The sequence below is a fragment of the Cyprinus carpio genome, chromosome A25 (assembly GCF_018340385.1).
Source record: "Cyprinus carpio isolate SPL01 chromosome A25, ASM1834038v1, whole genome shotgun sequence".
In the NCBI taxonomy this organism is placed as follows: domain Eukaryota; kingdom Metazoa; phylum Chordata; class Actinopteri; order Cypriniformes; family Cyprinidae; genus Cyprinus; species Cyprinus carpio.
In genome coordinates this window covers 10,721,566-10,748,728 of record NC_056596.1, presented here as the reverse complement: position 1 = coordinate 10,748,728, position 27,163 = coordinate 10,721,566, and the positions used below count along the sequence as shown (strand labels likewise).

At 38.2% G+C, this 27,163-nt stretch overlaps 1 protein-coding gene across 1 annotated transcript; it reads left to right on the top strand.

Annotated features, from left to right (window-relative positions):
* Positions 1-2,579: 2,579 nt before the first annotated feature.
* Positions 2,580-27,121, top strand: LOC109079128 (serine/threonine-protein kinase WNK1-like). Its single transcript, XM_042715454.1, has 24 exons — positions 2,580-3,334; positions 4,320-5,454; positions 13,513-13,685; positions 13,783-14,003; positions 15,444-15,601; positions 15,938-16,026; positions 16,604-16,823; positions 17,064-17,340; positions 17,575-17,705; positions 17,816-17,908; positions 18,028-18,141; positions 19,010-19,095; positions 19,191-19,341; positions 19,500-19,616; positions 19,863-19,976; positions 20,071-20,125; positions 20,212-20,352; positions 20,539-21,239; positions 22,724-22,825; positions 22,924-23,375; positions 23,454-23,647; positions 23,733-23,831; positions 23,924-24,114; positions 25,276-27,121. The coding sequence occupies exons 2-24, from the start codon at positions 4,756-4,758 to the stop codon at positions 25,561-25,563; spliced, it is 4,866 nt and encodes a 1,621-aa protein (XP_042571388.1). The 5' UTR covers positions 2,580-3,334; positions 4,320-4,755; the 3' UTR covers positions 25,564-27,121.
* Positions 27,122-27,163: the final 42 nt, after the last annotated feature.

Below are 27,163 nucleotides of genomic sequence, written 5' to 3'. Positions count from 1 at the left end.
ATATTTTATAATATGCCCTATACGTTTATAATGATATCTTTATTTGCATCTCTGAATAGTCATCCTGCCCAAACCATAAACACAAATTTTTGTTTTTTTTCTTCTTTTTTTGTGCCAGTGAATTTGGTAATGTATTTATTTTTTTATTAATTTTTACAAAACTTTAACAAAATTTATACAATCAGGTTTCATATATATATATTATATATAATATATATATATATATATATATATATATATTATATATATATATATACACATACATAATTGAAAATAAATACCTACAGGGTAATACAGTTCAATACTCTGACATATTTAAAGTGGTCTTTACATAATTATGAAACCAAACAATTTTAGTGATCACATTTAAGCCATTTTCCACAAAACTCTTTATAATAATCAGTTAATAATCTTTTCAAAATATGTGATCATAGGTTGCCATGTCTCATAAAAGTTTTGGACAGATCCCTTCATTAAATATTTAATTTTCTCTAATTTCAAATATAAAACCAGGTCACACATCCACACTGAAGCTTTAGGTGGGACTGTTGATTTCCACTCGAGTAATATTCTTCTCCTGGCTAATAAAGTGGCAAAGGTGATGACATTTTTTATCTTGTTTGTCAATGTTATTTTGTGTTCTGGTACATCAAAAATAACAATTTCAACACTGGGGTTTATTTCTAAATTAAAGGCATCAATTAGTGTTTTAAATATTAGTGTCCAATAGTCACTCATCTTTTGACAAGCCCAAAACATGTGGACAAAGTCTGCTTTTTTACATCTACATCAATCACACACCTCATTAACATCAGGATATATTCTTGAAAGTCTACACTTTGTATAATAGGCACGGTGAATGATTTTGAATTGTATAAGACTGAGGCGTGCACAGGATGTTGATCCATTTGTTCTACTCAGAGCCTCATCCCATATTTCGTTAGGTATTTCAATACCGATGTCTTTTACCCACTTTCCTCTAATTCGGTCAATTAAAGCTTAATTTGGAGACATAATAATCATATATATTGCTGCAATTTTACCTTTAAGATTAATAGGAAACTGCAGAATTTTATCCATCAATGAAGAAGGTGGTAAATCAGGAAAAGTTGAATAAAATGTCAGGCTTGAAAATAACGGATGGGATTGTGGTAACTGAAATTTTACTGAAAGGTCACTAAAACTAGCAAAAGTGTTAAACCATGTACATTTCTAAGCTACTCTTTATCACCTCCCAGTCAGTTTGAGAACAGAGATAAACGCCAGTTGGTGGGGTTTGTTCCATCTTAAAGGGAGAGTTCACACAAAATAGACATTCTGTCATCATTTACGCACACTCTCATGTTTTGTATCTGACATGATTTTCTCTCTTCTGTGAAATCTGTGCTAGGTGTACTATTATATGCTTCCATGTATTATTCAACTATGATATGCAAATCTACTTGAATCAAATCACAGCACACTTCCATGCTTAATATATGCCTACTACATCTTATTAACTTACAGTTCTATTTCATTCTTAACCCTGTAAAGCCTGACATATGAAATTATCAGAAAAAAAATGCAATAGTTTATTGCATCTTTTAGAAAAAAAATATAGCCTAATATTTGTACATGTGTTGTATGTTTTCTTTCATATTTAATTCATGAGCCTTTTATGGCTCATACAGTATCATGGGAATACTGAAGAGGAAAAAACACTTCAGTTTTATGACAAAATTATGATCACTGAGATTTGTATAACATACTACTTACATAAAATGCATAATATCAGTTGCATATAAATACCAATTATAACCAATCATATATCTAAAAACATTTAAAAACTATCAAATATAATCAAATCTAATTATTTTATCAAAATCATATCAAAACATATAATGCAATACAATGATGATTGAGAAATGTATACTATTGGATACATACATTTTGATACATACATACTTACAAATACACACATAATAGTTGATAAATTTTCTTTAAAAAAAAATATGAATCAAGTAAACCTAAGTTGCTTCAGTCCAGTAAGTGTTTATCTTGAAATATTAATAGCACATAAAAGTTATTCTTACATTGACTTTATAAAAATCTTAATATAGTAAAATAAAATAAAAATAGTATAAAAATTTAAGATGTACACACACTATATGTGTATTTATTTTATTTTATTTCCTAGCAAGCTATAAGTCTGTAAATAACATTTATTTTGTGTATTTGATATCTTTTAAGGTATGTTTTTAATCATATTCACATCCGAAAAAAAGTGTATGAAAGAACAACCCTTGCTCTTTTTATCAATTACATTAGTAGAGTAAAGTGATGTGTTTTCTGCTGTAAAATTCTAAATGACCTCTTAAGAGGTTATCATGACGTACATCGAGAGTAATAAAAGTCAATCACTTTCATTTTATGAAAAAAATGCAGTGAAAGTGAATTCTTGCATTCTGCCTGACTTCTCCTTTCGTGCTTCACTGAAGAAATAAAATAATGCAAGTTGAGTAAAAGTTCACAGAATCGTCATTTTTGAGTGAACTGTTCCTTTAAAACACGGCAGGCTATAATACATGCGTTCGATGTTTCAGCGGGCGGCGCTATTTTCTAACTGTAAGACATTACTCGGATAAAGGCAACGGGGGAGTGGACAGAGTCCGGGTTATTGTTGATCACGAAACCGGTTTGTTCATGTTGCATGTATCTGTGCGATGTCGAAAATGTAGGGATTTGATGGTATGCAGATTACGCAGCCTTGAACCCCGCGCGTGCAAATCGTCTACATCCGCTCGGGATCTTTCGCTGTCAACAATAGAGCCACAAAGCGCTCGCGAGCGCGCTGCACCCAAAGCCAAGTTTCGTGTCGGTATAAATAGATATAGTCTCTGGGATTTTCAAATATTGTTTTGCATCCTGTTGATGTAAATGCTGTAACGTCAGCTCGACCTGCATCGTTTGCACGCGCGACGTCATTGCAGTAGATGACTGTACAGGGAAGATGAATCGAGGTCAGCTGAAAGAGAATAACAAAGAGAACCTGCTCTGCAGTCTCGCGAGCAACCATTAGCGGAAGCGACGCGTTGTTGTAGTGTTTTACATTCGAACTTCGCAGTATCGCTCGAGACGGTTATAGCGGAGGCACAGAAACTGACATTTAGCCATTTTGTCGAACTTTCACTGTATAAAAATTACGTTAAGCGAGAGACTTTGATCGTTTCACTTGCTTCGCGCCGGATAAACGTTATTTCAAATAGTGAGCACGCGCGTTCGGGGAATTACCGGTTAAACCTGGAGCTGGCCGTTGGTTAACTGAAGATGACGACGACACTTACTTAACATTATGGTAAGTTTTTTGTCTTAAATGTGGTGACAAAATGGTCGAGGGTGAAACTAAACGAAGTCGTGATTAATATTTATATATTTATGAGTAGTTAACATTGGTCTTAGCTGCTTTAAGGTTAACGCTAGATATAACAAGTGGAAAGAGATTCATTTATTGGGATACTCATTCATTTTCTCTTCATTGTGTCGCTTCAGCCCCGTATGACTTAAATTTTCTGTGGACTACAAAAGAAAGTTCTTCCTTTTCCATGATTGTGAATGAGGACGGAGTCGTTCAAGCTTATACATGACGAAAAAAGTTAAATAGAGAAAAAAAAATGAAGTGAAAAAAGAGGCTTGACACCTCAAATCATTCTTACTCGCTGTATGAGGGGGAAAGTCGTCAGTACGATCTTCAGTGTTTTACTTTTTGTTTCTAAAAAGAAAAACAAGATATACAACTGGTTACAATGTTTTTTTTTCTTTCTTTCTGTTATTATTTGAAACCATATACGACACATGGCAAGGACAAATCTAATTTACTAATCCCTCAACATATGTTCACTGTCCTGAAGACAGATACTGTTTGTTCACGGTCATGAATAAGTTACTTCCAAATATTTCTTAAAAGCATAGATGTAGTGTACATGACTTTTGTTGTTGTTTAAATAGGATTAGAACTATGTAAGTTACATTTTTAAAAGTTATCTTAATGTGCTAGTTGGAAATAGTTTTGAATTTGACTTAAGGGATAAATGTGAAAAATCAAAGAGTTACTTCCTCCTACTCTGTCTTTATCTAAATGTGTCAGTATGACTGGTCTATTTTTATAATAATAAAAGAGACATCCTGTCTTTTTAGTTAGAGTAAACTCTTATTAACCCCTTTTGAATGGGTTAATATTTGCCTGGCTGTGGAAAAGCCATTGCCTTGCCATTTAAGTTGAGTGTAAATTTGTTAACTGTGGCTAACCACCTTGGTTAAATTATATTTTGTGTCTCTTTCAGTGAATCAGATGCAACGGTTAAACTTTGTGCTCTGGCACAACCTTGGGGTTGAAAGTGATTATCACATTTATCAGCAGGCTACCGCCCTGCCCCCTCAGGAGACCCCCTATGTGGATTGAATACACCCCACAGTTTCACACAGGATGGATGAGCTGGATGTGAGGTCTCCTCATCATCAACAACGTATTTTGATCTGTGCATGGATCCTGCATTATTTTTATCACCAAGCACTTCCTGTGCTCCTGTCCAACACTTTTGTTTGCAAGAGTATTGACTTTATCTGAACTGCTGTTTTGAGAGGAGGGAGGTTTGGCAAGTTTTCACTTGGTTTGAAGCAACCTCTTCTCATTATCAAATATTTATACTGTTGTTGTTCTTTTCATGCATGGATAGCATATAAGGTTTGACCCAACTTCTCACTCCACTTGGTGGAGAAATGTCAGAAAATCTCAACGACGATATGGTCAAGTTCCTTTCCCCCCCTTTGAAGAACATCAATGGCTCCAGCTCAGACACACAGGTGGGCGAGCGTCTCGGGGTAGAGGTCCGCCGTCGCCACCACACCATGGAGCGAGAGCTACTGAAGGCAGAGCACCGTTTCTTTCGGCGCAGCGTCATCAATGACTCCAATGCTACGGCGCTGGAGCTGCCCAGCAAGAACGCAATCCTAACCATCTCAACTGATTCCCACGATCTTGTTTGTGAACTTCCTGCCTTGGAAACCAAAGCCCCTTTGGTGGCCACACAATCTGAAAGTTTGGTTGCACCAGAAAAGGAGGATGACGGTGCCATAGAGTCAATGCCAGTGTTGATTGCGAATACTACACATCTTCTTTCTGCAGAAGCACCACGTTTCGTTGCAGAGTTGAAGCCTGGAGATAGTGCTGATGCAAAACGAGAGGATGAGAAAGAGGAGGATGATGAAGGTAAAGAGAAGGCACGAGTTAAGACCGATTTGCGGGATGCGAAGACAGAGCCAGAGGACAATGAGGAAGTTGAGACGAACGCAGTTGGGACGTCGCCAGATGGACGGTTCTTAAAGTTCGACATTGAGATTGGACGCGGCTCTTTTAAGACAGTCTACAAGGGTCTGGATACTGAAACCACAGTGGAGGTGGCATGGTGCGAGTTGCAGGTACGTTTCCTGTTTTTTGTATCTTTGTTTAGTGAATTTCAGTGACTTTTTTTTCAGTCTTTGTTAAAGCATTAGAGGCCATGAACCAGTCCAACCAGTTACACATTAAAATCTTTTATTTGAAGGAAAAAAGTATTTAAAAATTGGACCGCTAGACAAGACTATGTACTTGACGACTTTAATTTTGACAGCACAGCAAGACTTGATTGCACCATTTCTGGTGCTTCATTCTGTACAGCATCATGGGTAATTTAATTTTTCACCAGTAAAATCCAAAACCAGAGTGTTGCGCTTTATGGGTAGGATGACACAGCTTTTGACAGCTAGGATAACAAAGTGCAACATTTGACGTTGTTAGCACTCTTGATCTGTCCGCTGACGGTGGTAAATCACTATCTGATCTGCTCATTTGGGACTAAAGTAAATACTATCTCAAAGGGATGTAATGATTCACACTCAACTCACGGTGCAATAGGATTCACGATAATGATTTTACTATATGATTTTCTCTTTTCTTTTCTAGATGTTTTCTTCTTCTTTTTTTAAACAAAATTAGATTTTAGACTAAATTAGATTTTTGTGGAACAGCTGCAATGTTGTGTTCCCTTGGTTACCAGCTGTGCTTAAACACTACTATAATATGCATAATACTGAGGCAAGATGAAAAGAAAATACCATCTAAATTTTTCTAAAGACATTCAGTTCCACTTAAAGATACATTCCTATAAACTCCTACCCCCAACTGAATCGCGATTGGTTCAACATCCCAAATGATTTGAATCATCACACATTTGTATCGATTTTCAACCGGCTCGGGGTGCATCATTACATCCCTACTATCTCTTTCTCTGAAACCTACAGCCCTGTCTTGAGGCCTTTCCAGTACAGCACGTTTTTATGACAGTCTTATGACAAGTCAGTTTGATTTTAACTTCAATGCCCCACCTACACCTTTCCAAGTAATCCGTCATCAGCTTGTATTGTTCATGTTTATTTTGCTGTATAATCTCTTTAGAAACCGGAAACACTTTTACAAGTCCTTTTGTCACACCTTTGGAGCATCTCACCTCTGAAGCATCTCAATACACACCCCTGACACTTATCCCATCTGGCATTTGGCCAGTGTTTTTATAGCTGTTGTCATCTTTTGGCCGTAGCCCCGGCATTGTAGCATCATCCTTGAGTAGAAAATCCTTGTTTCCTGATTAGGTTATTTTAGACCACCAGGTGTCTATTGAAAGATGTGTGGCATATGCAGTAAATCAAAGGTAGTGTTTATTCAAGGTGTACTTTGAGACAGTCGAATTGCCGCACAAACCCGTTTCCATGTTGGAGTAAAAAAACAATAATAAATTGCAATTTTAGATCTTACAGTGTGACAATTAATATCATGCAAATGAGAATTAATACTACAGTTCAAAAGTTTAGGGTTGGTAAGATTTTTAAATGTTTTTCAAATAAATCTCATGTTTCTTAATTTAAACATTTATTTTTTATAATGCTTTATTTTGATACAGAAATAGGCTTTTATAAATTGCAGTCTTCAGCCATTTACATTTTTTTTTCTCCAATTGTTCTACATTTATTTTATGAACTGTGAGAAACATGAGCTTTTGTACATTTTTGCACTCATTCCACTTTTATTGGTTTATGGTATGCTAAAAGCATGAGTAATCTCTGTGAGGTGTGCTTGCAAAGAGAGCATGCTGACACTGGCCAACTGCATAGCAACAACACCTCTGTCGGAAAATCACCAGCTCATAAGTTGTGTGGCCCACTTCTGAGAAGTCAGTTTGCACTCAGAGACCTCCTGCATTTAGTTTTGTCGTGTATAGGAAGGTTGTTGTATTTTTTTTATTCTTTTAAATGTACTGATGCGCCACATAGAGGTGCGATTTCAAAAGTGGGTCAAGTTCAACCACCAAAGCAATCGTACTCCTGTGTAAAGCATGGTGAGCTGGTTTGCCAAGGCTTGACTCTACTGCTGCTGCTCTCCGCCCCCTGCTGCCTTTTTTTTTTTTTTTGCAGAGTGATGACGAGGCAGCACCACGTGAGCTGCAGTTCTCCTGCTCATGCCCCTCAGGCGTAGCCAGCTCATACACTGAGCTGAAACAAAAGCCTCTCTCTCACTCTCTCTAGCTTTCAGCCTCTCTTTAACTCACTTTTTTCACATTTCATGTCTCGCTGTCCCCATTTTTGTCTCCCTGTCTTGTGTGATACAACAGTATGTGTTTTAAGCTGCAAGTTCACACTGCTGCAGAAAAGGGAACAGCTTGTGTATCTCCCCCACAAGGCCATCTGTCTCTAGCACCTTATGCTAAACTCAGGGATATTCCCCTTCCACATTTCTCTCCTTTCCTTTCTCACATGTTAAACACATTTGAACAATATATAGGTCACCACAAAAAGAAAATGAAAATGGATCTCAGATGCTTCATCCCTCTGAGTACATGTACAACTCGATATACCACATTTAATACTCTGTTAAACTGTTTAGCCAGATAACTGAGTCATTGTAGCATACCACTGACTTTAAAGCAACTTCTTGAGTTTCAGTCCAGTTGTCCTGCATTTGCCTTTCACCATGGATTTGATCACTCTAACGGACCCCTGTAAATCCATTTATTCTTCCGCAGTAACCTTAAACTATTTAAAGCTATTTAAATATTTATTTTTCCAGTTGACATGTTTTGTCATATTTTTTTTTATTATTATTATTTTAAATGTTTTTAAGTTAAATAATTATTATTTGAAAAAAAAATTATAAAAAAAAAAAAATTCAATATTTTTTTTTCCCTGCTAAAAGTTTCACATTACTGTTACCACTTCCTGGCTTTGTGCTCCCATGAGAACTTCATGAGCTTTGTTAATAATCTTCTTGATCGATGGAAATGCTTTAAGTGTTTTAAAAAAAGTACAGTCATTCATTTACTTCACATACACATTGTACACTGTACCTTTCAAAAGTTTGGGATCAGTAAGGTGTTTTTTTTTTTGTTTTGTTCTTAGCAATAATGCATTAAATTGATCAAAAGGGACAGAAGTTTTGTAACACTGTAAAAGCCTTTACTATTTCAAATAATTGCTGTTCTATTGAACTTTATATTCATCAAATTAAAAGATGCGTTTCCACAAAACAAATTACGGAGTAATACTGTTTTCAACATTAATAAAAATAAAATAAGATTGAGCAGAAAATCAGCATAATAGAATGATTTCTGAAGGATCATATGAGACAAGACTGGCTGCTGAAAACTTAGCCTTGTCCTTTTGGGAATAAATTTTTAAAATATATATAAATAGAAATTGTAATAATATTTCACAATATTATTGTATTTTTTAAATATAAAGGCAGCATTGATGAGCATAAGACACTTCTTTCAAAAACATTTTAAAAATCTTACTAACCATAAAATTTTTAACTGTGGTGTATGACTTTATTTTTTATTTCCTTAAAGTAGGTCACACGGATCCTAACAAAAAACATTCACAAAGCATGTGACCTCCATGTGTTCACTGATTAACATTTCTGCCTGATAGATGAGCATATGAATGTCCAAACTACCCCTTATAAGCACCAAGACCACTGCACTCTATTCCAACCTACTAAATTACATTGGTCAATTTTTAATTAGTTGTTAAATGTATTTCCAGGTAATTTGTGTTTCAGATCCTCTCATTAATCCTAGTTCCTTATCTTCCATCTGAAGTGCTATGTGCCCTCACACGTGAGCCTGATTCATGCCAGGAGCTTTATCTTTATACTGTAGTTCAGTGTGCAGGCTGCCCCTATCCTAGGGAAACGCTACCATAGGCCACAGAATGCACCACATATTTGGAATAGTCAAAGAGGAAGGGAGAGAAAGTAGGTCTGTTGTAGGGTGGGGTGCAAAGAGTCCCCCTTCCTCTAACCCACATCATTTGGAAATTGCTTTCAATAGGGCTTCACTCCATTAAGGCATTGTGTTAAAGACCTCTATTTGTGTTAATTGTACACATGTAAGCAGTTACGGAAGTTTTAACCTTAACTTACGGTGTATGGTAGGGGTGTAAATCGGATGGTTCGTCACGATACGATATGATATCGATTCTCATACCCAGCGATACGATATTTTCCGATACCTCAAAAAATTCTACGATTTCGATTCGATACAGGAGTATATCGATCGATATATCCATATTTTGATATTTTATATCTATTTTAAACAACCATCTACATTTTTATTAACTCAGAAATGCAACCAAATTATATAACAAGAACATTTATGTGAAAATTTTACATTCTATACCTCAGTTGGGACATTCACAACAAAAAAAAATAAGCCTACACATTTTTTTAAATAATAAAGAAAAATAAACAATTGGAAAAACAATTCTGGCTGCTACTATGGGCTCAGTGCTAAAAATATTTTCTACAGATAACCAAATCACAAGCAATAGCAGAAAATAAGTACAATACAACAAAGACACAAGTTCAATAAACAGCACTTTTCAGGTTTTTCAGCTCAGTCAAAAATACATTTTCAGGTACGCTACAGAAATGTAATAGGCTAATCAAATGTAAAATAACTGCACAGTATTCACTCTATAAATTAAATATAGATGAATCATTTCTGATGTTATAACGGTTTTTAGTCGGGAGCAGTGAGCGCTTGTATTTTTCTTTGACAGCATTAGATTTATTATTAGTTTGCTTTCACTTTAAGAACGAAGCACGGATTTAATATACTGATAAACACGCCTTTTCTTTCTGAACGGTTTACGTTAAAACATATGCCTAACGACTGTGTTTACTAGGATATTCGTCAAAATGCGCATTTTGATTTAATTTTGTCTGTATTTATTTATCCATGCACAAAAAAGCGGAAGAGAGCTTGGTTTAGTATTCACGCGGTCTAGACGCGGCTGTCTGTGTGCGTGCACACGCTTCAGATGTGTACGCTGAAAACTTCTCACACAGCGCTGGAATGTTCAGCCAACAATCCCGAGCGTCTTTTATGCTTCTTCTTGTGCCTTCGGGCAAGGGCAGTCCTTATATCGAGTCCTGATACGCGAGTTTAAGCGAGAATGCACGCGTTGGCGGTAATGCATAGACGGACATTATGTGAAAATGTGGACAGTGCCAAATAAGGTGCCTATTTATGCTACAGATATCGATATTTTACATGTGGCATCGATGCATCGTATCGTCAGGCATCGTATCGATGTATCGATCCATATCGATGAATCGTTACACCCCTAGTGTATGGCAGTCCCCCCAGGGCTTGGCAAAGGTAAACTCATGGCTAAATGTTTCTCATTCCAGAAATGGCAGCTGACCACACCAAATGTAGGTCAAGTAAGAATCGGCAGTTTAAATTTTTTAACCATAGTCAGGTGCACACAGCAAAACGGTCACACTGCTGGATTGGGTTTGAGCCAAGTAGGGCTGTGACAGTTGCAGATTTTTACCATTGCACTGGTAATGGACCAACTACCGCTGGTGGCGTGGTGTTGATATAAACGCAGGCGATTATTATTATTATTTTTTTTAGTTTAACGCATTAAAAATATTTAATGCAATTAACGCAGAGGCGGGGCTAGGGTTGGCCACCCCACTCACAACTGCTGCTTTTTCTCTTGAAAATGTGTTTTATTCAGTTGCAGAACGACTGAGATCAGGATACATTTCAGACGTGCGCTCCTCTTCACTTCAGCGCCAGGCGCGAGCATAGACTGTAAAGAAATATGGACGTAGTGTCCGTGACGTCACCCATAGACTCCTCAATAGCGCTTTTGAAGCTCAAAGTGTGCAGAGCGGGCCGTCGCCATCTTGGCAGCGCGTCACCGCTCGACTCTCCCGGATAATCGAAAATGGCCAAAAAGGCGGGAGCTGGTTGCTGAAGCCACGCCCACCTAGTGCGACGGCATTGTCAGCAGCGGCAATCCACCTGTCACTCAAGTGGCCACGCCCTTAATTATGCAGAACTTTAAGGCTTAATATAATTTAAACGGATACATTATAAAATTCACCCTCCTCACAGCTGTCATGAAGGGCAAAATTAGCTATATAGACCAAAATCATTTTTTGAACCAGGCTGTAAACATGTTTTTTTTCTGCTGTAAAGTTGGGCATTTTAACATGGGGAGTCTATGGGACTGACTCCCTTTTGCAGCCAGCCTCAAGCGGCCAGTCGATGAATTACAGTTTTAGTCACTTCCTTATTGGCTTCACGAGAGAGAGTGCGAGGTTGCCGCTCGGGCGCGAGTCAAGCGAGTGCAGATACGGTCCTGTCTCACTCATCTAACACACACCCGATTTAACTCATCAGCTTGTTTATTTTAGCACTTCCCTCAGTGAATACGCAGCCTGCAAAACACTAAAATAAGTAATACAGTTAAACAAGAAAGTAGCCTAAATAAGAAAGTTAAATACACCCTGTCTACCGGACGCGACAAAATACTACTATAAAACTCATTATAATCAGTGATGCTACACTGGATACGACACGACATGACAAATCCCCGACAGTAAACGGCCTCATCATATTTATGAGGTATTGACACAGAGTTCAGATGTCCTGTGTAGACACTAGACAGACTCAACCTGTTGCGACGCGGTGGTTGCAAACACAGATGGGTGACATAAATGGAGATGGCTCTAGATTGGCAATGTAGTATTTGGTTTCCCAACAAGGTCCATCGCCCAGAAGAAAATTAATTTGTTGAATGCATAAACTGTATTTCCCTGTGCTCAAACCTGCCAATCTAAAGCAAACACTGTGTATATTGCGTTTGAGGTCATTTGTGAATTACCATAGACTTTTGGTCAAAATAAAATAATTTGCAACCATTACTGTTATTACACTTGTATACAAAACTTTGTATTATGCTTGTTATAGAGTGTGATGTCACGTGCACTACCGCCGGTGGCGCAGTTGTCACTGCGACCCTCACAGCCCTAGAGCCAAGTACTTTGTAGATGATATTATTAGTGCTGCACCATACACTTATATCAAAAAAGATTTTTTCAACAAGCAGCATTACCCCCCCCATGAAAAAACAACAAATCACAACATCTTTTTTCTTTTTTCATCACAGAAAAGTCACAGAGGTGTGTAAGCAGTTGGGTAGGAGAGCGCTTTAAAAGAAAGCTACATATGAATCTAGTTAAAGCACTGCAGTCTTTACGTAGCATCTAATTTTATTTAAATTAAATAGTGAAGAAATTTTTTTTACTTCTCTTATCAGCTGCTTTGACAACACTTTGTTGTCACTTAAATTTAAAGTTTTAATTAATAAAAAGACAGATTTACTAAACGGCAAATCAGTGTGAGAGTGCAATCTTATAAAAAGGTGATCCTCTGACAATACTGACACAGACGCAGCCAGCTCATATCCATATTGACCACACAATCTACTAACAGCAGCACAAATTAGCGTAGGGTGGCTAACAAGTAGAGCCAATGATAATCAGGTGCAGGTAATCTGCTAAGAACACGGGCAAATTGGGTTAAGACATGCTTTTTTGGGTGCAATAATGGCACAAATACCAGTAACTTCACCTTCGCAAACCTAGTAAATCACCTTGCATGATTCTGAAAGGGAAACTCCTACAAATACATATGCAATAATGTCAGGAGCAAAAATAACTTTTCAAATCCAATTTTTCATTGTGCGTCTTTAGTAAATTCTGACAGAAACTTTTAACGCCAACAGAGGGTTTGCGCTAGCACAAGCTGTTAGTATATCTGGCCCTGTGTAATTTTGTATAAAATGTGAAACATTAAATATACAAGATTTTGTATATCACAAATAATGTTGGCTTTTTGACAAATTGCTTTTGTTCCTCTTTTGTAAGTCACTTTGGGAAAAAAGCATCTGCTAAATGCGCAAATGTAAATGTAATGAGAATAAAGATAATGTTTTCTTTTGTTCTAGTTTTAAATGTAATTTGTCCAAGAAGGTTTTTTTTTTTGTCATTAATGTTTAAAACATTTCATTTAAAGTGCGGTTCGATTTAGACTGTTTTGTACTCTTTTGTAACATTCTAAAATAAAATAAGAAATTCTTTTTCAGGATCGCAAGTTGTCTAAGTCAGAGCGGCAGCGTTTTAAAGAGGAAGCCGGAATGCTGAAGGGTCTTCAGCATCCCAACATAGTACGCTTCTACGACTCCTGGGAGTCATCCTTGAAAGGGAGGAAGTGTATTGTCCTGGTGACTGAACTCATGACATCTGGGACACTCAAGACGTAAGTGCTCTTATTTGTTCCTGTCAGATTTTTTTTAAAGCCATGTTTGTCATCAAGGCCACCTGCTATGATTTATTTGTTTTCGGTGCCCTTGTAGGTATCTAAAATGGTTTAAGGAGATGAAGATCAAAGTCCTGCGCAGCTGGTGCCGGCAGATTCTGAAGGGGCTGCACTTCCTTCATACCAGGTCGCCTCCCATCATCCACCGGGACCTCAAGTGTGACAACATCTTCATCACCGGACCTACTGGATCTGTCAAGATTGGAGACTTGGGTCTGGCTACCCTCAAGAGGACCTCCTTTGCCAAGAGCGTCATAGGTACGGCTAAGTATTTGCAACTGCATTACCGCCTCCGAATCGAAATCCATTCGAATTGTCCGACTCAGATTTGTGGTTGAGGGAAAAGCAAATCCTTCATTCCATGTTTCTTTTTCAAGTTTCTTTTCTTCTTCTGCTTCTTTTCAAAGTGTGTTTCAATGACAGTGGTGAGAAAGCAGACCACAGCGTTTCCCTGAACGCTTGAACCACAGCAAACCAGGGCTCCTGCTTTACGGAAGTTGTCTCTTGACACCCTCCTTTAGTTCAAACATAGTTTTTGTCTTTTCTTCTGTCCTCATTGCAACAATTTCAGGTGCCCACAGACAGAGTAAGTAGTTGTAGAGCGGTTGTAGGTATTTTGTGACTCGTCTGCAGGGAAACCTGAGCTGATCATGGGATAACACTAGAGCTAGAGTTGAGCCCTGGGCTGGCAGGTACCGTGAGTGATCTTTTGCTCTGGTTCGGAAATTTGTGGTCTGTTTCTTCAGTCAACCATGATTTAATGATGATGATGCTAATGAATCTGTTCATTTTTCCCCCCACAAGGAAATGCTTGTTTTCTTTTAGTGTGTCAGTGTCTGGAGCTCAAAGCCTTAAACTCTCTGCTCATCTCCCTCATACTTTTAGCTTTAAGATCTTTGTGTTTTTTTGTTTTTTGTTTTGGAAGCCTTAGGCTCTAATTTCAGGTCTCCCCTTATTCTACTTTAAGGATTATTTAGTGTACTGCAGTAAAGACAGTAAGTATGCAGAAATGAGCCTGGTAAGTCCACCAGTATTATGTGACACATATCAGTCAGAATCATTATCAGTATGGGAAGTTTGTCCGTGTGAGACCTTTGTCAATGGGTCATTTGGTCACTAGTTCACCTGGTGCACAGAACCTCACTTTTTTGGTAAGCTATGGAGTGTAACACATTTGAATTGCTCAACCTTTTCTCTTCACAGGTTAACCCAAAGGTAGGACTTTTTGAAAGGTTTGTTTTCCATAGCTAGTGCTTCGGTTTGGTCTTGTGATGAAAGCATCAGGCCCTCTGACCACAGACTTATTTCGGCTAACAACCACAAATATGTTGATTTCTTAAATTCAGTCTCTGTTGTTTAGAGTCATGTGGTCAGTCCAGGCCTTCGAGTGAGTGCTGTGCACCAGTTTGTTTTTTTCTCATACACAGTCCAGCCCTTGAAGGTCTTGCACGGAGAAACTTGGGCTTCTTATCAATGCGGTCTAACTTAGGGGAGTTTCCCCTTCTTTTTTTTTTTTTTTTTTTTTTTTTTTTTGACCAGCAGTGTCCCCCCTTTTTTGCTCTCCTTCCCTCTACCTCTCTCTTTTCTCGCAGGTTGTGCCCAAGCAGTCTTCAGCAACAGCATCATCTTCCTCTCACCTCTTCACTGAGAGGTTGTAATAGGATACTGAGAGAGTTCTGAACCATTCTTTTAATTTAGGTACTCCTGAGTTCATGGCGCCTGAGATGTATGAGGAGAAGTATGACGAGTCGGTGGATGTGTATGCCTTTGGGATGTGTATGCTGGAGATGGCTACTTCTGAGTACCCGTACTCCGAGTGTCAAAATGCAGCTCAGATCTATCGCAGAGTTACCAGCGTAAGTCCACACTTCACCAGCGGAGGAAAGAGTCCCTTTGTTTGCTGCACTATTTTAGTCTTTTTACCCCCTTTTTTGCACACTGTGGGGGTGTTTCCTTTCTGCTTTTTTTCCTCACACAGTGGTAAGTTGTTTTTTTACCTCTATCAGTAAATGCTGAAGCCAAGTCTCACAAAACCGGTACTGACCTAGCAACCTTATGGTATCAGACAGTTATAAATACAAACTTAAGCCTGAGTAACTCAAAATGTAGTATTTTTGAGAAAATCTGGCCCCAAGTAAAAACATCTTCATTTTCTACATGTGACTTGATTGTTTTCTGTGTCGTGTTTACAGGGGGTGAAGCCTGGCAGTTTTGACAAAGTGGCTATTCCTGAAGTAAAAGAGATCATTGAGGGTTGCATACGTCAGAATAAAGACGAGAGGTGGGCTGACATTCACCTAGCATGAGAGTTCAGTTGTCGTATTGTCTTAAGGTCTAGTTTTGTAATTTGTGGAAAGGTATCTTCAGTGTTTTATTGGTTACACCACAATATGAAATTCAACATGCTATACTTGCATGCATGTTCTTAACCCGATTATGCTTAAGCCAACAATGCATATGGTTACGTCATTATTATTACACAATTAATGCATATGGATAATTCATAACAAGACAACACATATAATTAGGTCACAATGATAAACGTGCATGTTCTTAACCCGATTATGCTTAAGCCAACAATGCATATGGTTACGTCAGAATGAGAGGAGAGATCTCACAAGTTCCCACTGATATTTTGGATGCTTTATTTAACATTTAACATGAAATACTCCTGAGTCAGATACACAAATGATTACGTTTTGATGTCCCTACTGAGGAATAAGTAGATTTTTCAAAACATTGCCATAATATTGGTTTGTATGTAAACCTGTTTCCTCCTCTTATCAATATATTTATATCTCCTCATTAAAATATTGTTAAAGGTCTTAATTTAGATTTTTTTTTTTTGTTGTTTTTAGGTATTGCATCAAGGACCTCCTAAGTCATGCTTTTTTCCAGGAGGAAACTGGTGTTCGTGTAGAGCTGGCTGAGGAGGATGATGGAGAGCTGGTGGCCATAAAGTTGTTGTTACGCATTGAGGATGTAAAGAAACTTAAAGGGAAATACAAAGAAAATGAAGCCATTGAGTTTTCCTTTGACTTATATAAAGATGTCCCAGATGATGTTGCCCAAGAAATGGTAAAGATACTTGGATTTCTGTTCTGTTACTTAACTACAGATTCAAATCAGTTGATGTTTTGAGTCTTTAATTGGTTAATTTTTTTGGCCTTACGTGTAATTATCCGTATATATTTATTCTGGAGCCTTTCAGTGCATAAAAAAAACACCTAAAAATTTTCAGAATTCCCCCTGGCCTTCTTATAACATTGACCTGTCATTGTCTTTAAAGTTCAAATCTGAGTAATTTTTTTTCCTCAAGTCGATTCGGGCTATGTTTGTGAGGGTGACCACAAGACCATTGCAAAGGCCATAAAGGACAGAGTGTCCCTGTTCTCCCGTAAGAGAGAGCAGAGGAAACTTGTAAGAGAGGAGCAAGAAAAGAGGAAGATGGTGCAGGAGAATGACCCCTCACAACTTGGACCGCATACTAACACCACAGCCAAGCCCCCTGGTCCCGCTCTGGCCTCAGCCATTATGGAGTCTGAAGAACATGAAGCAGACCAGCAACTGCAGCAGCCTGGAGCCTCTGCTTCCAGTAAGTGTTGCAAAATCAGTTGTTTTGCTCTAATTTCAATACTTAAAAGTACTTTATAGGCATGGTTGTGTTAACATATTGCCAAAGCATTATACACTGAGCAAGTAATGACAAGAAAAATAATAATACAATATAACAATAAAAAAAAAATAGTATTAAAATGCTAGTAATGAATAAAAATAAGATACACGTGTTTGAATGGGAAAACGTTCTGAAAGTCTTATTGTCTCATAGCTGTAGGTTTTGTGGACCCTCAAGGTTCAGCGCCTGTCCCTGAGACTCAGCCTGCTCAGCCAGGCACATCTTTCAGCACAGTACAGCCTGATCCGCAGCCACAGCACACCATGACCCATCAACAAAGCATGGTGAGTCATTTCCTTTGTATTTTGTTACCTGACTTGGTTTTCAAACAGAGCTAGTCATGTTAACCTGAATAAAAAAACAACTTGTTCTTCACTAAATTGCTTCTCAATAGTCACAGCACCCAGCCCAGGCCCCTCTGCAGCAGCCGAGCAGTACTTTGACCCCGGGTCCCATCCCCCAGACTGGAACTGCGGCTGCACCCCAGGTACACTTCATGTGATCCATAACATGAAGACAAAAACATCTTGCTCTATAGATCTGTTGTTTGTTAAACATAAACCAGAGTTAAACATAAATGAGAGTATACATGAATTGCCTTCTTAGGTGATGGGTCAGGCGGCTACTCTGCCCTCTGCTGTTCAGCCTGCCGTCCCCTTGCAGTACCATCAGCCACCTCAGGATGGCAGTGCTCCCCCTCAGGGCCCTCAAGTCTTACAGGTACAGTAAAAGTGCCCTCCGGTGGCGGACCTTACATCTTCCATTGGCCTGCATGTTGCTTAATGAATGTTGAGTGCTTTGCGCACAACATCCAACTTATTGGCAGTTTATACATTAATACTACTGTTCTTTACTTCTCCATCCTTGTCTTGCATGCTGGCTGCTCTTACTTGCTTGTCAGATATGGGCATGTCAACTCAGCCCTCCTGTTTTCTCACCACCTCCAAATGCTGAACAGCTCTATTTTCTATATCAGGCCTGTCAGGTACTAGTTGTGCCTAACACTGTGGTGTGTGAAATAGCAGTTTGCCAATGTGGGTTTTTAGTGCTGATAATAATATCTACAGTGCTGATGGCTGATAGAATGCTTTCACATATAATAATATAATGTATATTTAAAAATATAGTTTTGTAATGGTAAACAGAATTGCTTATTTTTACACAATATTTTCCTAAAATTAATTTAGAATACTTTAAAAAAAATATTAGTTGAGTGGTATGTTGGTAGATGCTGGAATAAGCGTGAATTTTCAGTGAGTTTTGAGTAAATGTGGAAAAATGTTCTTTAAGTGTCAGTAACTTAAGTGTACTTTACTTTTCAAATATTTGGGGTCAGTATGATTTTTTTTTAATGTTTTTTGGCTGTTTTATAGCTGTATTTTATTTGATTAAAAATACAGTGAAACTGGTGATGGCGAAGCTGAATTTTTTAGCAGCCATTACTCCGGATTGTATCCACATTGCATCAATTTACAACAATTCCTTTTTGTCTGGACAAAGAACGTCTCCTCCCTGTGATTGTGTGTTTTGGATGATCATGATTAAAAGTCCCTGGGGTTCTAAATCCTAAATGAATTCTCTATTACAGGCACCAGTGAGTGTGTCCCACTCCCAACCGCAGTCAGTAGAGCAGTCACATCCTCAAACATCTCTGGTTCCAGCCTCCACAGAAAGGTGAAACATCTTATTTTATAATTAATTTTTAATCATATTGACATTCCATTACAGAGAAGTTTAACCAAAAGTTTAAAATGTTTTGGGTCCTTCAGTGGTCACTCTGATGCTGCATCTGGTCTGAGCGATGGGAACGAGGGCAGGCATGAAGGTCGCTCTATGAAACGACCCCAGAGCCGCTCTGTACGCAGTCACTCGCGCCATGAAAAGATGGCCAAGGCCAAGCTCAAGCTCAATGTGCTGAATGTAAGTTATGATCAAATCTAATTTGATTTGTTTTTAATAGTGTCATCACATTATATTTTGGTGTGTATTTTGTTATAAAAAACAGTGTGATTATAGGAACAGAAATGAGTAAGTACATAATTACTTTCATGGGGTTATTGATCTGTTTGTTTTTGTAGATTTCTAATATTGGGGACAGAGTTGCTGAATGTCAGCTGGAAACCCACAACAAGAAAATGGTCACATTCAAGTTTGATTTGGATGGAGATAATCCTGTAGAAATTGCTGAAATTATGGTACGCCTTTCTCTTACTTTCACCTTTTTTCAGTAGAGTGGATTGATTGCCAGAGACCTCTTCATTTGAAATTACAATAATATTTATTACAATATGTATTTTTTCTTTTTTTTTTTCCTTTAGCATTTTATGCATTAACATTTTGGCTCTCAATATCAAAGATTTTTAACTTCTTTAAATATTTAAAAAACTTCTTTAAATAAAACCAAAAAACTTTGATTGTAACTTCTGTGTGTATAACTTCAAATCAAAAGTGATTTTATCTTGGAGAGCGAGCGGGAGACCTTCATAGAGCAGGTTCGAGATGTCATTCAGATGGCCGATCAGAAAGGAAAGGCTCAGAAAAATAACCAAAATCAGGTACGGTTGATGATTTTTCAGACCATAATAAGAAATGTGAGAAATGATTTGAAGACTACAAATTATATTTTCCCTTTAACACTTGTTACTTCAGGTGAGCAGTAATTTGGGCCAGCAAGTACCTGAAATTTTAACATCCAGTGTACCTGGTAAGTGTATTTTGTGGTGATGTTCCTATAATTTATTTGCCCCTATCTTGCAACCTGTATCATTTGACACACATCACATTTTACAGGTGTGCCACCTAGTGTGGCAGCACAGGTTGTACTTTCAGCAGGCCGGCGCTTCATAGTTAGCCCAGTGCCTGAAGCAAGACTTCGGGAGCCGTTTTTTGGACCTCCTTCTGCAAACACATCATTTGAAGACTCCATACCAGGTCTGATTTACATTTCCTCAGAAAAAAGTGCTTAAACTTGTATATGAAGTATTTATGGCATTTTGTTGTTGAATGTTTATTTTATATCTGCCATGTAATAGCTGATGAAGCTGATATGGCCACACATTTTAATATGACCAACCAACATGTAACATTAAGACTGATTTCATGTATTTTCAATTCTAGCATCTGATCCCACATCATCCAGCAGTGTTCAGCAGGACCAAGCTAGCTTTGCCCCTGGCTCAACCCAGATTTCTGTGGTACCAGCCACACCTGGAGGTCTTGCCCCAGAGAGCTGTATCCCTCCTATTTCTCAATCGTTATTCCAGAGCCCTGTCCCAGCAGCCACTGCAGCTCTGACAGTGGTCACCAGTGTTTGCAATCCTACACCATCTACCACTCAGCAAACCAGAATAGGGAGGACATCTCCTTCTCCGGCCCCAACTGAATCACCAGCACCACGTCGACTGTCACTTCCCACCCCTTCCCAGACTCCTCAAATCATTGTGGCTGAGGGCAATGGCTTGGATCAAGCTCAAACTGACATCCAGCAGGTGCAAGTTGGTTCCTCTGTCCCTGTGACGCAACCATCTACAACAGGAGATGGTGAGAGTGATGTACAGGGGAAGCCACCTGGAATTGAAGACATCCATGCTTTAGACCAGAAGCTGCGTTCCCTTTTCAAGGACTCCTCCCAGAACTCCTCCAACCAACCAGATGGATCTGGAGAGACGTCCACATCCTCCCCACCCAACACTATCAGCACTTCCAGTTTGTCTCTCAGTTCCAGTGGGAACTTTGCACCTGGTGCTTTTGCCTCTATTGTGACACCTACAAGCTATGCCCAGACACCATCTGCAGATCTGTCCCCACAAAGGCCACAGGTGGGGAAAGTTTCTAACTTGCTGATTTAGTGTCTGTGTTGGTATTAGGGTGACATGAAGCACTTTTTTTTTTTTTTTTTTTTGTCTACATTTTATTAAAGGGATACTCCATCCCAAAATGAAAATTTGTTCATTAATCACTTACCCCCATGTCGACAGTAACACTGTCAAGGTCCAGGAAAGTATGAAAAGCATTGTCAGAATAGTCCATCTGCCATCAGTGATTCAACCGTAATGTTATGAAGCGACGACAATACTTTTTGTACAAGAAGAAAACAAAAATAACGACTTTATTTAGCAATTCCTCTCCTCTGTCTCTCAGACGAGATGTAGCGCCATTTTGACAAATCTGACTAGTATGCAAGTGGCTTACGCTCTTCTGTGTCAGCCGCACCACAAGGATACATTTATTACATGTATTTACACTTTGGTTTGAAAGCAAACAGTGCATTGACGTAGCGCGGCTGACACAGAAGAGCGTACGCCATCTGCGTACCAGTCAGATTTGCCAAAATGGCTCTACGCTGATTTGGAGAGACACAGAGTAGAGGAATTGTTGAATAAAGTCGTTGAATCACTGATGGCAGATGGACTATTCTGACGATGCTTTTCATACTTTCCTGGACCTTGACACTGTAAATTATTTGGCTTTTGTTTATGGGACAGTCTCAAGCCTCCTGATTTTCATCTAAAATATCTTAAATTGTGTTCCGAAGACGAACAAAGCTCTTTCGGGTTTGGAATGACAAATGATTAAGCAAAATACAAAATTTTCAATTTCGTAACGTCTAAACCATTCAAAATATCAAAAAAAAAATTCAAAAATACCATTCAAACCATTTTAATTTTAAAAATATTAAAATATTAATTAAAATAAAGCTGTAATAAAATAAAATATTAAATGAACATTAGAAATGTCTTGGCAGTAAACTGAAATAAAAATTAAATAATGTAGAAATATAGAAATAATAAAATGAATATAATAAAACATAATAAATGAATGTAATCAAGTGACTAAAATCTACACTAAAAAAAATTATATTATAAAATATAAATAAATACTATAATTTTACAAATGGTGCAACCAAAATGCAGGGGAAAAATGTATATCATAAGAGAACAACCCCTCAAAAAAACTAAATGGTATAAATGGTGTTCGTGAATTTAATAATTTTGAATATAAAATAAAATAATGAGTAAGTGTATATTCGCATGTATACGTTCAAAATATAAGAAAAATGTCATAAATTTTACTTGCTGGTTATACCACATGACATGTTTAGTGTTATTAAAAGATTTTCAAAAACAAGTGAAACAATTTTGAATACAAAGTACATTTCTAAAATCTTGGCACATGTATTTTATATTCTAGATTTTTAATTCCTTTTCTTTACTGTAGTCGGTCTTTTTTGTCATTGACCTTTTAAAATGGTCCATTGTATTTTTACACTCATTCATATTTGTACACACGTTCTCTTTTACAGACCTCTGTATCTGTAACTCAACCAGATGGACAGACCAGCACCGAGGAGAAAGAGCCAGCAATATCACCACCTGAGAAAGCTTTCAATCTTGGCCGATTTCAGGTAGCCTTAAAGACTTCTCAGTGTGCACTAGGGCTCAGATTTTATGCTTTAAAGATTTGTACAGCAAGTTCATGCATATCCTGCATCCTACATTTCAGGTTTCTGTGGCCAGTGATCAAGACCCAGGAACTGCTCAAGATCCAGCAGTTGTAGTCTCATCTTCCTCCATCACCCCTTCTTCAACAACAACAACAACATCGTCATCCTCTTCCTCATCCTCATCATCACCATCTTCTCTCTCTAGCCCTGAAAACACCGTTCATAAATCTCAGACCCCTCCCAGGGTCAGCCCTGAACCCATCCCATCTACCACTACAGTCGGCCGCTTTGAGGTGACCTCCAGCACTGACATCAAAGTGGGCCGCTTCTCAGTGACTCCAGCAGAAGGAAAGACCTCCTCTGTAAGTTCTGCTGAGGGACCAGACTCTGCTAAACAGTCTAAAATGTCCCCTTCCACCGTGTCCATCACCAATCACTACCTCAGCAGTGACAACGACTCAGAACCAGAAGATGAGGGATTTAAACGAGAGCTGAACAAGCTCAGGGAGAGGTAACTGTGTTTTCTGCAAGCTCATTCATGAAATCAATGTATCATGGTCACCAACTGAACTTCAATTTCTTTTCACAGACATATGGTCGAGATCCAGGCATTACAGAATAAACAGAAGAAGGAAATCGAGGAACTCTATAAACGTCTGGGCAAAATGCCACCCTCTGTGATGGTCCCTCCCACCATAGCCATTGTGGCAGGAAGACGGAGACCCACTAAGGGCAAGGGGACCAGGTCAAGAAATGGTAGCAGCACTGGTTCTTTTCAACAAGGTATCAGAGCTTAGTGATTTACATCCAACTGTAACATGGGCTTGTGAACAAATGGCATGAAAAATGTTGTTTGGGTTTTGTCTAGGGAACAAACAAGCTGTACAGAGTGGTCAAATTTCAGTCAATCAGTCAGGCACTGGAAAGACATCTGAAACCATACCAGGCTCAAACATTCATGTGCAAGGTAGGACTTTCACCATTTTATTTAGAGATTTTTTTCTCTCTCTCAAAATGCTCAAATTTTTCTAATCAGTGAATATTATTTGTAACCTACAGGGACCACAAGTCCAGTGAGAGAAGAGAACGGACAGAGCCATGACCAGGACCAAGCATCTGCTGCTAATCTGCCACACAAGGGCACATTCACAGCTGACCTCCATCAGCTGGTTGATAACTGGGCCAGGGATGCCAAGAACAAGATGCCACATGTCAAGAAAGGCTCCAAAAAGAATGCACAAACCCATAATGTACGTTAACTCTTACTATACCGAAAAAAGTATGCCAAATATAATATTATTATTTAGATGTAGATTATCACAGAATGTAAGATAGCAAGGCTATTATTGCCTTTTATAAAACAATTAAACTTGTTTTTTGAACAGAATGTGTATTTTATTTCGAATATTTAGATTTCTGTTTTTATTTTTTAAAATCATTTTTAATATTATAATACATTCTAAAAAAACTATGATGGCAGAAAATAATTAGTTTAAAAAAAAAAAAAACTTGTTTTACACTAATTTTTGAGTGTGTCAAGCACTTTTATGCTGCGCAGTATCATGCTGTTAGCTTAGCAACATGTTAATATCACACACTGTTGAAATTAACTGGGAGTCAGACCTCGGCAGGTTTTGGTACAGAATCTACCAATGTTAAAGCTGGCCTAAAATGAAAATTGTCATTTTTTTTAAATGCTCATTAAAATTTGTATTGTGAATGATTCATGAATGCAAATTTACATTTACATTTAAGCATTTGGCAGACGCTTTTATCTAAAGCGACTTACAGTGCATTCAGGCTATACATTTTTTCACCATGTGTGCTCCCAGGGAATCGAACCCACAACCTTTTGCGCTGCTAACAAAATGCTCTACCACTGAGCCACAGGAACACAAATGTTTTAATTAAAAAAAATGAACCCTAACCCCACCCCTCTTCTATTGACTTGAACTTGCATTCATTTTTGAGTGCAATGAATTAAACCTTAAAGTTTCTGCCCTATACGGTTTCTCTCTTTTAGTCCAGAAAAAGATCTGTCACTAGTTCTGTTTAATTGCACCTTTAACAGTTGACCTGCACAGCTCAATGCATTATAGTGTTATTTAGCATGGTTGAAACACTTTCCTCCGGTTTCATAGACAAAGCTTAAGCCTAGTCCCAGACTAAAATGTAAGTCTGAGCTGTTACAACTGAAAGAAACTTGCACTGACTGATCTTAAAATATAACCGTGCCTTTGTCTCGAGATGCACCCCAGTAATGTTTTTTGTCTAAGGAACGTTTATCAAAATTAATTAAATGGCTTCATCCTGGCTTAGTCTAAGCACTGTCTGTGAAACCAGGCCTATATTGACCAAATCAAGATTTATTCCTATTATTACTAATCAAAGCCAACGGTCTTCTTTCTCAGATGATGCCACGGAAATACTCTGCACCAGGTCAGCTTTGTTCCGTGGGTGGTCACATGCCAGCCACCGTCAACACCTCAGCCGGACGGAAGGGTTCACTGTGTGTGACCAGTCAGCAGTTTGGCTACACCTGCCCCACCTACAGCATGCCCCAGTGGACTCAGGCGGGCCCGCTGTCATCCACCCCTCCCCCCGCAGGAGTACAGCAGGGCTTCCTCGTACCCTCAGGAGCTCACCAGTCCGGAAACAACTGCGGGTCAACCAATCTACAAACCACTCAGGCGAGCTGAAACAGCAGGGTTGGTACAAGAAAGGGAAAAGCTGTGCCTCATGGGGTTGAGATTATCGGACCTAGTCCTTTACATGGACATGTTTTATGCGACAGTTTACATTGGAAAGACTTTCAGGTCCATATAATGTGACTCGGGTTATTTGAATCTGGCTTAACCTGCTATTTAAAAGACTGATAGATGAATGTGTACATTTGATAAAGAGGCACGGGAATGGTTAAACTGGTTTAAGTTGTCTTAAATATCAGCTATATAGCCTTATAGTATGGATACCGTCCTTATTGTAATAAAGTCAGGCAGTGTAATACAGTGATGGTGTTGCAGTTTACTTAGAGAAGAGATACTAACATGTTAGTGAATGGATGGAGAGATGGAAAGAGAAGACAACACCACCAACACAAGCCTGAATGTGTACCCTACATACAAGTCTAGATTGTTTGAAGATGGATAAAGAAGGTTGGTAGGAATGTTGGGAGTAATGCCATTTTAGAGTCAACTATTAGGGGACTTAATTTGCTTATGTTGGAGTTTGAAATGAAAGGAAGAGGATGTGCAATTGAGGGAGGTTTAAGCAGGGTTTTATAGCTCTTCATCCTTGCACGTATTTCATAGCATTGTTCATTCGTGACCTTTTTTAAAATATCATTTATGATGAACTTAAAATAATACAGTGCATCTTATATAGACAGTCACCACTATTCCCTGTCCACACTTTTTTGTATGTAAGTGGATAGAAGGCTTAATTTGGGTAAGGGTGAGCATCCTGTATGCATATTGATGAAAGCATATTTCTTCATCCAATCATATGTTGTTTTCAATTTGAATGAAGCTAGCCTTAAACCACGGGATTATGTCTTCCCCTGTCTTTAAAACGTCATATAACCATCACAGCCCATGCTGTAGTCAATTAAATACTTGATTTTGGGCAGTGACCAACTTTGTTGTTAAAATATTTAATGTGGTGCATTTGACTGCAGCAACACAGAAGTACAGTATTAAGCTACAGCACCTGAACCAGTTTGTTGATATCAGTCCCCCAGACCATTTTTTCTATTTCATTATATACACAAATTGAGTGCCAATTGTTTGCGGAAGTGATGTCCTGTCACCTCTAAAATGATCCGCTTGACTTCTCTAGAGAAGGTAAAAGTTACTGCAATGCAGAAAACACAATGTTTAAAGGTTTAACTGATCAGGAGGGTCATTTGTTACTTTTGATACTTGAGTGAACAGATTGGAATCCTTTGTAATTGACCACAACCACATTTAGACAGTAAGAACTGTTGAAATACCACTTATCACAGACACATGCTTCTGTCACATAACTGAAATTCTGAAAACTGCATGTTTTCACATTCTATAACTCACTTGTTCCCATAGAAAACAGCATTAAATTTGTGGGGTCAAAAATTGCTGCTGATGTTTTCTTTCAATAATTTTCCATCCAGGGTCCTTTTGGTGATTTATCTATGGTTTTGTGTTTTAAAAAAAAAAGTGTATATACATATATATATATATATTCAAATGCTTAATAAAACATTTTGGACTTTGCCTCCCATTACAATGTGCTTATTCTTACAATGTGTTTTCCAGGATTTTA

What these genes read in the sequence shown, in the direction of transcription:
- LOC109079128 (XM_042715454.1), top strand. Translation starts at nt 4,756, where the DNA reads ATGTCAGAAAATCTCAACGACGATATGGTCAAGTTCCTTTCCCCCCCT. An exon ending in TCAAGCTCAATGTGCTGAAT is followed by an intron (nt 19,342 to 19,499) that starts GTAAGTTATGAT and finishes TTGTTTTTGTAG; the next exon opens with ATTTCTAATATTGGGGACAG. An exon ending in TGTCCCCACAAAGGCCACAG is followed by an intron (nt 21,240 to 22,723) that starts GTGGGGAAAGTT and finishes TCTCTTTTACAG; the next exon opens with ACCTCTGTATCTGTAACTCA.